Source organism: Hippopotamus amphibius, chromosome 7, assembly GCF_030028045.1.
Source record: "Hippopotamus amphibius kiboko isolate mHipAmp2 chromosome 7, mHipAmp2.hap2, whole genome shotgun sequence".
NCBI classification, from domain to species: Eukaryota; Metazoa; Chordata; class Mammalia; order Artiodactyla; family Hippopotamidae; genus Hippopotamus; species Hippopotamus amphibius.
In genome coordinates this window covers 2,880,112-2,892,366 of record NC_080192.1, presented here as the reverse complement: position 1 = coordinate 2,892,366, position 12,255 = coordinate 2,880,112, and the positions used below count along the sequence as shown (strand labels likewise).

General features: G+C 60.3%; 1 protein-coding gene across 4 annotated transcripts in view; it reads left to right on the top strand.

The window, feature by feature from the left end:
• The window catches only part of TBC1D22A (TBC1 domain family member 22A), a 289,717-nt gene that overhangs the window by 255,053 nt on the left and 22,409 nt on the right, over positions 1-12,255 (top strand). For all 4 annotated transcript variants that reach the window (XM_057742532.1, XM_057742530.1, XM_057742533.1 and 1 more), the window contains one exon: positions 1,560-1,655. In XM_057742532.1, coding sequence (XP_057598515.1) covers positions 1,560-1,655 — 96 coding nt within the window. The remainder of the gene's footprint in view (positions 1-1,559; positions 1,656-12,255) is intronic.

The window sequence follows — 12,255 nt, the reverse complement described above, 5'->3', positions numbered from 1 at the left end:
AAGGATGGTTTGAGAAGGGAACATGAGAGGCCAGTTTTCAATAAGTGTGAGAGCAGAAATCCTAAATGATAGATCAGCAAGCAGGGCCCAGCTGTGATTAAAAAAATATAATGTGCTGTGACCCCATTGAGTTTACTGGGAATGCAAGGTAGGTTCAACATTAAAGAAACTCTGATACTAATGTAATTCATCACGGTCACAGGTTAAAGGAAAACAATTGTATCGTCTCAGTCAATACAGGAAAAGCATCTGATGAAATGCCGTAACCATTCGTAAGACCTAGTAAGTTAGGGATAGGAGAGGACTGTCCTAACCTGCTGTGCGCTATCTAGACGAAGGCCTAGCGCAAAACAGCCTCCTTCTCCAGAAGAGAAGGAGCAAAGCAGCAGTCAGGTCGCTGTTAGGTCGGAGGCAGAAGGCAAGGAAGCCACCACCCAGCGGCAGCTCTGCTCAGCACGCTGCCACCAGTCCAGCCAGCGCAGGGCAGTGAGGTGCAGAAGCCCACTCTGTCTCTGGCTTCTCTCCTGGCCACCCTAACACACGTGAGTCAGTGTGACCTGCCAGTGACTTCCGTGTGGCTACACCCAGCAGCCACCTCCCCGGGCTCACGTTACCTGACCCTCCGGCAGCACCTCGCTTTCTCCTGAGCCTCCTCCCGGCTCTCTCGTTGTCCCCGTGAGGCCCTCAGTGTAAACCTGTGGCCTGGACGTGGGGCCACCCTCTTGCACTGGACCCATGGGTCCCACTGCCTGCCTGACAGCTCCGCTCGGATGCCCAGTGGGTGTGTGCCCACAGGACAGACTCACAGCCTTCCCGCCAGCACACTTGCTCCCGCGCACATTCCCACAAGCGCTTCCTCCTCTTGGGGACGGCGGCTTCCTCTGAGCTCGTTCAGGCCGAGGCTGTTGGTGTTGTCCGTGTTCCTCTTTCTCTCCTGCCCCGAAGCTCCCACTTCATCAGCGTGTTCTGCTGGCTCAGCCATCAGAATACCTAGCCCTCTCCTCACAGCTGTGCTGTCCCCGGTCTTGGGTCACTAACAAGTCTGGATGTTATGACTTCCAGGGCTCCTCTCCCATCTCCCTGGGTCCACGTCTCCCTGCCCTGCCCCCTGCCAGGTCTGTCATGGCAGCGTGGGGAGCAGCCAGGAGGGGTGCAGGTGACCACTCGGGGGGCACGGGGCATCCTCGCCGCCCCACACTGCCGGCCAGCATCGTTTCCGGGCAGTGTCCGGGCCGGATGTCTGCTCTGCCGCTTGCCTTTCTTTCAGGGCTGAGTGATCGGCCTCCGTGGGGAAAACGGGGCCCCCTCCCACGGGGTTGCAGAGAATGGGGGCCCCTCGGCTCAGCCTTTTATTGTTGCTGCCCATCACCCATGAAAGGACGGGAGTGAGCACCTCTGGTCGCCAGGCACATCTCTGTGTCCAGCTGCCGGATGAGAGAGAAAACGGTCTTTGTTTTAATGAGACGAGAATTGGAAACGAAGGCCTTGAGGAAAAGCGAGTTAGCCGGCCCTGCTCTGTTCCCGGCTGCCCTGACCTTCTCTGCTGTTCTCTCTTGCAGTCGGAACCCGAGGGCTTCGCGCATTTCCATTTGTACGTGTGCGCTGCTTTTCTCGTGAGATGGAGGAAAGAAATACTGGAAGAAAGAGATTTTCAAGTAAGTAAATGCCTTTTCAAAAGAACACGGGTGTGATTTCCTGCTGGGAGAGAGGTGTATTAGGTTTAGTTCACGGGGTCACTTGCGGAGGAGCTTTGAGACGCGCTGCTCCTGGTCACCGCTGACCTGCCGCCGAGACGCCACGGCTGAGGGCACAGATCACGCGGGGCCTGGGCTCTGCCGACACGTGATTGTGAAACGTGCGGCCGCAGGCTCCCCGGAGACGCCCCCGGAGCCGGCTGGTGTGTGTCCTCAGCAGCGTGGCCCGGGGGCTCCCGGGAGCCTCGTGACTGCCCCGGGCGGTGGGATGCTCAGGAGGGGGCTGGGCGCGTGGTCAGACGGCCCGGCTGCCCGGCACTTGGCAGCAGTGTGACCCGGGCTGGTTGCCCAGCCTCTCTGAGCCACGTTTCCTCAGCAGCTCAGCTGGAGAGCCACACCTGCCCCTGTCCGTCAGAGGCTCTGTGTGCCACCCGGGGGCTCCAGATGGGCCGAGTCCCCTCCCCAGGTGTGCCTTGTGTGGCGGTCCAGGGACTGTGTGCAGTGTTGACCCCTGAGGCGGCGGGCCGCCTGGGGTGTGGTGAGGAGACGTCAGCGGTGGGGGCCAGGGACCAACCAGGCTCTGCCCCTCACCGGCGGGGGTCACTCTCTGGCCGCATCACCTCCTCGAGACCCTCACCTTTCAGCGAGGGGACAGGCGAGGAGTCCCAGGTCACAGTGCGGTGACGCTGGGCTGCTCGCCTGGCCTGTGGTCCCTCGGCTCCCGTGCCTGTCAGACGCTCCGAGGGCCAGGCGGAGGAGCCAGGCAGCCCTGCCCACGGCCCAGGGGCTTTCCGTCTCGGCCACCGGTAGACAGGGCACGGGAGGACCGCTGCCCCGGCCAGCAGAGCCCAGCACCCAGCCTGCCCCGCCTCGCCCCGGGTGGGAGATGGGAACACGCGGTCACTTTTCTCACCCTGGCTCCTGCCCTTGTTGTCGTCACGGCCCGGCCGTGCCCACGGGAGCAGCGGTCGGTAGCCAGGCTCCAGGGCGGCCTTCACTCCTGCCCTGCCCCTTCCCGCCTCCGATCACTGTCTGTGAAATGGGTGGAAGGCCACCTCCTGCCCTGCCCCGTGGGCTCGTGGGAGGCCCTGCGGCCCACCCAGCCCCCCGGTCACGCTGCGTCAGGCACGTGGAGGCTCTGAGGCTGACGTGCCCGCGTGAGCAAGCGAGGGGGTGCATGCAGGTGGCTGACCGGGCCCCCGAGGGCCCACGGTCTGCGGAGGTACGGGAGAGCCTGTGGGCCGCTGGGCCATCTAAGTGAAGGGGCACGGGCCCGGCGTTCACGCTGTGCCCAGGCGGCCCTCACCTGAAGGACGGGTGATGCAGGTGCCTGGGTCCCCCAGGCCAACGTGTCTCTGGTGTCCCTGCCTCAGTTACGCTGGGGCTTCTCTGGTTGGGGAAGCAGTCCCAGGAGGCCCCAGCCAGACATCACTGCCCTCCTGGGGGCCCCGCCTGGTGGGGGAGGTGGGGGAGAAAGAGCTGGGGCGCCGTGAGTGCGCGAGAAAGCGCTGAGCCCGAGGCGCGTCGTCCCAGGGACTGCGCGTGACCCCAACACTGGGGGCCCCTGAGCCGCGCGTGTGTGAGGAAGGGCCCTCGCCCGCCAGCGTGAGCTCTGGCTGGGGACAGGGACCTGGAACAGTGAGTGACCTCACACCAGGGGTTTTGCCACTGCACCTGCTGTTTCTTCCCCCTGCTCTCCAAATAGGGACGGTGCCACCAGGGTCCAGGGCCACTAGAAGCAGCCCTGGAGGCGAGGGTCCCTGAGCTGGGTGGGAGACGGAGCCCCCCAGGCAGGCGGTGCTGAGCTGGTGCTGGTCCCTCCTGGGCCGCCCGCTTGGGCCTCCTGTCTCCCATCCCACGCACAGGAGCCCGTGGTGGGCTGCCCAGGGCTCTTCAGCGTGGCCGCCTCGCCGGATGTGACTCTGTCCCTGGTGGCCTGGGAGGATGGGATGACGAGCCCCTGGTCCGTCACTCTCTTTAAGAGACGTGATGTGTTCGCGGCGTGGCCGGAGACGCTGCCATGTTGTAACTTAGGATAGACTCGCGCCTGGATGTTACAGGGCTGGATGGAGGCATGTTGAGAACACACTGTGTTGTGGGGAATTGAACTGAGAGGGAAAGGAAACAAGGAGAGAAAACAAATTAAATAAAGCACCTTTGGAGCCCTGGCGGGCCCGGGGCAATTGCGTGTGCAGTGGTGACATTGTAGGAGATGATTCTGCGTCCACGGACCACAGCCTGGGAGTCCAGCCACGGAGCATCCCTGGGAGAGGCTTTGGAAGCCCTTGCTCTCTGCAGAAGCGTGGTTTGCCCCTTGGAAAATGACGCTGTGCGGTGTCGTCTCCCTGGGAACGGTCGTCTCCTGAGGGGCGTCTCCAGGAGAAAGGCAGAGCCTCCTGGTGGGCAGCACGTCCAGCGGTGCGGGTGCTGGCGGGGGTGGGGGGATGGCGGGCTTGGCTCCCTGCGTCCAGTTCCCAGAACCTCAGTGAAGTCGCGGTCCTGCCCCTTCTTCGTGTGCCTCGACATCCGAGACCCGCCCAGGCCAGCGGTCAGGCTGTGTCCAGTTCCGAGGACCTATGGGAGGGTCTCTGGGTCCTCTGGTTGGAGGGAGGCACCTTCCGGAGCGGACGGTCACTGGGGCCCTGGGCTCTCGTACTTTCCCCTGAGGATTTGCTGCCCGCCGGGCAGACCTCGTGCCATCCCCCCTGCAGGTGACTGGCTCCCAGCTCTGTCCACACGCGGTGCCCTGGGCGTGCGAAGCCGGCCTCTCTCCCAGCCCCTACCCTTACTACCCCCCGCTCCAGCCACGGAGGTCCCAGCCTCAGCACCTGTGGTGCCTTTTCCTAACCAGACTCTGTAGGGTCTTCGGTGGAGGGAGCCCCCCGTGCTCAGTCTTGAGTCCCCTGGTGGTGCTCCTGGCGCGCCGACCTGGTCCCAGCCCTCTGTGGGGTGTTTCACAGTAAGAACACAGGGCCCAGAGGGGGTGAGTGGCCAAGGCCCCCGCCACCCTCCTCGGGTGCACGTGGCGGAAGACGCCTGTGGAGGGCTGCGCTCAGGTCCTGAACTAGAGCTGCCCCGTGCCCCTGAAGCTCCTCCTTTCCAACGGGCAGGCAGGTGAGCGGGGGTTCTGGCCTTACTGGGCTTTCTGGCTGATTCGCAAGTGTAGCTTATAAGAGTTAATAATGAGCCACCCTGGAAAGTCATTCTAGCTTATCCCCCCGCCGTCTAGGCTGCTTAGGCTGGCGTTCCAGGACATGGGAGGGGGTGGGGGTGGAGGTCTGACTGCAGCCCCCGTGTGGCCCCCGGCCCTCATTCACAGCCCACAGAGCCCGGTTCGCCCTGGCCCTGCTGCTTGGTAGGGAGGGCAGCACCCAGGCAGGATGGTTCCTGCCCCGTCGCCTCCTGTGTGTGGGGGGGTGACCGGCAGTGTGGGTGCAGAGACGCTTTGTGACATTGGAGGTCCTCTCCACATAGGAGCTGGCATCGTGGTTCTTGATTTATACCCACTTAATTTTTTTTTTTTTGGCCGCACTGCACAGATTGTGGAATCTTAGTTCACCAGCCAGGGATCGAACACATTGGAAGCACGGAGTCCTAACCACCGGACCTCCAGGGAAGTCCCCATCGTTCTTGATTTAGAAAAGGGCAAGTCTATTAGACGCAGAAAGGCAGCAGCAACATGCAGTGTTTTGTTTTTCAAAGTAGAGAAAGTAATTAATTTACGGTGAACCGAGCGTGGAACTTCCAGTGAAATCACGGGCCTTCTCTGTGGGGACCTCGGGAGCTCGGAGGTCTGTAAATATTTCTGAGAAGGTAATCGGCGGCTGCATGTCTGTTGATGAACGACCAGCCTCGTGGGAAGAAACGGCTTCGCGCCTGTGCGTGGTGGCGGCCGGCCCCGGGAGGCTGGGAGCTCGGGGCCGGCCTGGTGCAGGGCCCCGTCCGGCAGCCCCAGCCGGTCCACGGAGGGGCTCGGGGTGTGAGCGGTGGCCGCTGCGCCCCGCACCCTGCACCCCGCGTCCTGGTGGCGAGAAGGCCCCTAGCGGTGGGGCCCCCGCTCACCCAGGCCCTTCCCTGCGTCTCCTTTGACTGCTCGGCGGGGACCAGGAGGGTCAGGCAAGGGCCGCGCCCAGGGGAGGTGTCCCTCTGCTGTCCCCTCGGGCCCTCCCTCTGGGCCAGGCGCTGTGCTGTCTGTGCAGGGACTCGGTTTCCACCCACGAGGGGCTGGGCTGGTTGCGGTGGGCGGGGCCGGGGCCAGCAGGGCTCTGTGGACCGTGGGGCGGGGCCAGGAACGGGAGTAATACATCCGGGCTCGGGGCAGGTCGGGGACAGAACCAGGGATCTGGGGCCGAGCGGACCAGGTGCCAGCCCGCTCTGCAAGGGAAGTGAGTGGGTCAAGTGGGGGCTGAGAGCAGAGGGTCGGGGTGGGGGTGGTCAGGAGAGGAGCCTGAGCGGGAGTGAGGGAGCCGGGAGGGGGCCCAGGGGATGGGAAAGGGACCCTGTGTGGTAGGAGGCGGGCAGTGAGGCTGCAGGAGGAGCCCCAAGGGGGAGAGGTCGGAACTGGGTGGGGGGTGGAGGCTGCAGAGAGGTGGGTAGATGGACACGACGACAGGATGGGAGGCATGTGGAGCACAGATGGACGGGCGAGGCTCACGGACAGCGAGGTGGGCGGTCTTCCTGTCAGCCTCGCCGGGAAAGCGGCCGCCGTCTGCAGGGAGGCCCGCGGCTCAGGGGCGCCTCTGCTGTGAGACGGCCGTGGCAGAGGCTGTGGGGTCTGGGACGTGGTCAGAGTCTCTGTCTGTCTGCAGGTTAAATCTGAATCTAAAACTGTGCAGACAGACAGAAGGACATTGCGTGAGGCAGCCTCAGGAGGAGACTCAGCGTATTTGACCAGGGTGAAACCGAGGCTGTGTGGACCTGACAGCTTAAGAGCTCTGGGTGAAATCTGAATTTTACAAACAGATGCATCTCTTTTTAAGTGTTTGTGGAGCATTTACAAAGTTAATCGTGACCTAAAAATTGTCCAAATCTGAAAAACTGGAATAATACGACTACCTTTGCTGAGTGGAATCCTTTAAAACTAGATAATAAGAAAGCTAAAACTAAGTAATCAGCCTTTGGAAGTTAAAGAGCCCTCTTCAGAAATACCTGGGTCAAGATGAAAGTGATCCTGTAATTATAGAATAAATTTTAAAACGTACGGGACCTGATAGACTCTTCATTTTCTGTGACGTTCATGTTTGCAGTTGTTGGTCCTCTTCTTCTATCCGTGAACCTCAGGCCCATCAAAATATTCAGAAGGCACTAATCATTGGTGACCTGCAAAAGGAAAGAAAAATGTATGGAATGTGACCCGTGCTGGGCTTGTAAACAAATTTGCAGCCAAAATACTTTTATTATGTAAAAATACTAAAAAAAATAAACCACCCCTTTAAGGGAAGATGTTAGAGATGGAAAAATAAAGTTGGCTTCTGATAAAGGCGATGAAGGAACCCGTGAGAAAGTGGATGAGTGGATTAGCACATGTGCTGAAGAGCATCTGCTCACGCCCGAGCCTGCAGAGCCTGCCGCCCTCCAGCAGCCGACGGAGACCCAGGCCCAAGGCTTTATTGGGGCAGGTGACAAAGGCACCCTCTGCCCACCAAAATTCCAGAAGGACAGCTGGTGTTCGCCACGCATCTCGTGGTCTGTGCAGGCAGTCTCGGCAGCCTGGCCCCAAGGCACAGCTCCAGCACACAGGGGACGTGTCAGGAGCCAAGCTCCCGATACCAGTCAGGGGTGGCCCTGCAGCCAGGCCCCCAGAGTCAGGGCTGCTGCGTTCACTCTTCCCTGCTCACGGCTGCTGTAGCCTCCTAGCAGCGAGACCAGCAGCATCAAGGCACGTGGGGTCAAGAGATTCAGTAGCCTCTCCTGAGTTTAATAGAAAGAAAAAACCAACCTTACTCATGATAACGTAGAAAAAGAAAGAATCCTTAACATGCTGACGTGTCTCACTTTGGCAGGCGCAGGTACCTGGGGAAACACGGGGGCAGCCCCCTCAGATCCACGGGATCCTCTGTGTCTGCAGTGGGGTGGCTGAGTGCCCAGGGGCCCCCTCGTCCTTCCCCACATGGTACATGCGCACACCACAGACACGAAAAGTAGATTTTCTTTTTTTAAAAAATACTTATTTTTTGTTGTGTCAGGTCTTAGTCGCAGCACGTGGGCTCTTCATCGCAGCGCACGGGCTTCTCTCTCTAGTATCTGGTTGTGGCGCATGGGCTCCGAAGTGTGCAGGCTCAGTCGTTGTGGCACACAGGCTCCGGAGCACGTGGGCTCTGTAGTTTGCGGCAGGTGGGCTCTCTAGTTGTGGCTCACGTGCTCAGTAGTTGTGGTGTGAGGTCTTAGTTGCCCCATGGCATCTGGGGTCTTAGTTCCCCCACCAGAGATCGAACCCACATCCCCTGCATTGGAAGGCAGATCCTTAACCACTGCACCGCCAGGGAAGTCCCCAAAGTGGATTTTCTAATGTGAGGACCCTTCACGGAGCAGCCAGCCTGGAGCTGGTGCTGGTCCTGAGGGCAGCTGCTGACTCCTGCTGCCGGGGGCGGGGGCCGGCGGGCAGCCCCCAAGTGCAGACGGCCCGGCACAGGGCGCTGGAGGGAACCTGGGGTCTGAGCAGGTGGGGGCTGAGTGAGAAGCCCTCTGTGTGAGTCGGGACCCCTGAGCCCAGGCGAGTGAGGCAGAGAGGCAGGCAGAGCTGGGCGTGTGGGTTCTTGCTCTCTAGACTTGGCTGTGAACGGGACAGGAACGGAACCGTCCCCTGGAGAATCCCCACCACAGCCTCCCGCTCCCCCTTGTTTGGGGCCAGAACTCGTATTACTTTGGAGACTGAAACGTCCCATGTGATTTACCATGGCCCCGGTGCCTAAGCTAGGAAAGCGCCAGCCCTCTCAGGCGACGCGTTTGAAGCTAACGCTTGACGCCGTAAACGTCTGTGTGTCTGACAGACCATAAACGAAATAACTAACAGCAACATGTCCACGTGGGGAGGACGGTGGGTGGAGATGACCAGAACAGAGAGACCCAGCGTCCTGAAACCTGAGATGTCTTCTGATCACACATGAAGAGCTGAAAATTGAAATAGGTGCTACTGGTCAACGTAGCGGTGCTCTTCAGGATGCACGTCCTTAAAATCGGTGAGGTCGGCATGAAGCAGGCCTGTTGCCTCACTCCTGCAAGGGGCATGAGATGCACCCTTTCTGGAGAGCTGTTAATAACCTGTGTCGAGAGCCTTGCCTTTGCTCTGGAAATTCCGCCTGTTTATAATGACGGGAGGACAGAGTGTCAACAGCATGAACATGCAGTGTTGGCAGAACAGTGCCCTGGGTCGTGGTGCGCTGCTGGTCGGAGTATTTTCTGACCACCAGAAATCACACCTTCAGGTAATAGATAGTCACTGATGTGGGGCAGTGCTCGCAGGATATTTCTGTATGTGGGAAAAGCGTGACCTGAAATCACACACATCTACACACGTACATATACACACACATAAATACATATATATGTTCATATATATAAAACACACACATCTATATATGCACATGTGTACAAACACATATGTGTACACATGCACACATGTAAGATGCACAAGTGATCTACACATGTAAACGTAACCTGCATATGTATGTGTATATAAAATACACCTACATGTGTATGTGCTTAGCATTACAAATCTGCACACTACACACACAGAAAACACACCTGCACGTGTAAACACGTGTAAAATGCATACATGTATTTACCTGTGTATGTACACATGAAAGTGATCCCAAATTTCCTTGTCTCATATGCACAAGAAAAAGGCTTCACAGGGATGTCCGTGGCGGTCCAGTGGCTAAGACTCCGTGCTCCCACTGCAGGGGCCCGGGTTCCACCCCGGTCAGGGCACTGGACCCCGCATGCTGCAACTAAGAGTACGCATGCCACCGCTAAAGATCCTGCGTGCTGCAGCTAAGACCCGGCACAGCCAACTACGTAAATAAATAAATAAATATGAAAACACAGACTTAGCAGAAGCAGGTCACAGTGTCTGCGTCATTTAGTTTAGGTTAGTAGAATTATGGGTATTTTAATCTTCTTATTTGACTTTTGTTGTATTTTCCACGTCCTCTCAGTGTGTGGTCACCATGGTTTTCTCACTCGGGTTAATTCCCGCCTTAAGGAGGTGAGACCCCTTTGTGAGGTGCCTGGCTGGGATCCCTGCTCGGTGACTCTGGGCTCCGAGGTCCCTGAGTGTCTCCTGGACGCCGCAGCACGTCTCCCACTGCACCGGGATCCCCGCATACTCTGTCCCTCAGCTCACACGTGTCCACACACAGACACTCATACGCATGCACACCACCGTGTGGTCCCCAGAGGCCAGAAGGGTGTCGGGCTCACGTGAGGACCCCCAGTGCCCAGCGGTACCCCCGCCTGCCCACGGCAGCCCGGAAGCTGCGCACAGAGCCCCAGCTGTCCCCTCCCTTTGGCCAGGCGGCCGTGACGGAGGGTTCTTGCTCTGCCTGGTCCAGCCCATTGGTCGTCCTCAAAGCCCGTGCTGTATCCATCGGACCAGGCTTCTTTCTGCCGAGTCATCGGTTCCTTGTCACCCGCGAAGGGGCTAGAGGTGGTCATTTCTAAGTAACCATGAGGGATGTGTACAGACTGGGCTGGGTCCAGTGCGTGCCCTTCCAGACCCTCCCAGCTGGCCTCCCCATCCCCTCGCCCAGCACTGCACTCCGCAGGCCCCCCAAATGCGCCTCGCTGCAGACTTCAGGGATCTTTGGTGAAGAAGTAACGAGGAAAGACATTAAAAGAATCTCTGGGGCATCTCTAATTTACAAAGACAGAAAGAAAGACAGCATCTGAAGCCTCAGCTTTGCTTAGTGAGCAGATGCGGGGCCAGGCGACCTTGTCACTCACCTGTCCTCCAGCTTGGACGCTGGCGCCCCGTGTGCTTGGCCTCTGGCCACAGCCCTGTGGCTTCCGTTTGCTTCGCCAGAGGCCTCCGGGCGGATGCTCGTCCGCTAGAGCCTCTGTCAGGTTGGACCTCGGGCCTTTGAGCATCCGTCGCAGCTTTGGAATCCCACGGGGAAGGGGCTGGAGAGGACACGGTGCTTGCTCACACCGTGGGGGGCTGTCACCTGCAGCGCGTGTTCTCTGCCCCTTGGGTATGGGGTGTCCGTGGCCATGCGGTCTCAGGACCTCCGATAGGATGGTGGGGGGCGCCTCTGCTCTCCTTTGGCTCCCCCAGCCCCTCCCTTTGCCCTGAAACCAGAGAGCAGAGTCGACGGGACCTTCTGGAAGATTTTCCTCCGTCCATGGGGACCCCTGTGTGGGGCCACCCGACGCCGGTCACCGAGGCCTCGCGCATGGGGCCACGGCCTCGCGTCCAGCGCCATCCTGGTGGAAGCGGAGGCGCCATCTGCCGTCTGCAGGACGTCCGTCCACCTCGCCTCAGCTCCCGTGCCTGCGGCACCCCCGGACGAGCCCACTGCTGTCTTGATCTACGCGGCACTCAGGCCGCCAGGCATCCTCCCGTCCAGCGGGTCATAGGAACGACCTCGGGGAGGGGTGTGCATCCTTGTCAAGGGCCCTGGTTTTGCGTGGCTGAGTGGCCTTCCGTGGGCTAGCTTCCTATGGTCTGTGTCTCATCCTGTGTTCACCTGAAGCAGCAAATGTGAGCAGAAAGATCAAGTGTCTCTCTCTTTCTCATCGCAAGACATTTTGAAGACAGAATCGGGTCCGTCGAGAACTAATCCCTCTGTGGATGGTGCCCCCTGTGCCCCCGTGGGTCTCGGGTGTGCGGAGGTGTGGGGTGTGTGTGGCTGAGGGGGGTGGGTGTCAGCTGCTGGGGCCTTTCCTGACAGGAGCCCGAGCGGTGCCGACCCCTTGCCGCGCAATTTGGTGCGACATCGTGCAGCTCTTAGGAAGCAGCACGGTGCTGGGCAGGTGGCGGGGCCATGGCCGGGTGTGCTCCCGCCCCACAGGGCAGGCAGGCGGGCGGGGGAGGCCTGTCCAGGAAGCGTGGTCGGCAGCGGCGGCCGAGGCCCCCGGGGTGCCGCCAGCCAGTGCAGCCCCCTTGGGTCCCCTCCTGCTGCCACCCTGGGGTTTCAACAGGGAGCCTCGTCTCCGCAGTCTCCCCGCCCCCAGCAGAGGGGCACGTGGCCTGGCACAGGTGGCCGTCCGCATGGGAAGGGTGGTGGGGAGCTGCGGGCATCCCGGCCAAGCTCCCGAGAGGCTGGTGCGCCTGGCCCGGCCCGGGCACACGGGATCGGAGCTCTGCGGCCGTGTCATCTGGTGCCGAGACGTGCCCAGTGCCCGCCGGGTCAGGGCGAAGGAGGCGAGAGGCTGGTGCTGGGCTGCAGCCTGGAGAAGCGGCGGCCCTTCCGCGGCGGTGCAGGGCCCGTCGGGGAGGAAGGAAACGACCCGAGGCCGCCCGTGGGGCCAGCCCTGTGCCTCCACATCCCCGCCGGGCCGCACAGAGGGTGGCCCCATTAGTGTTTGAAGGAAGCCACACCCACCGCGTGGTCCATTGAAA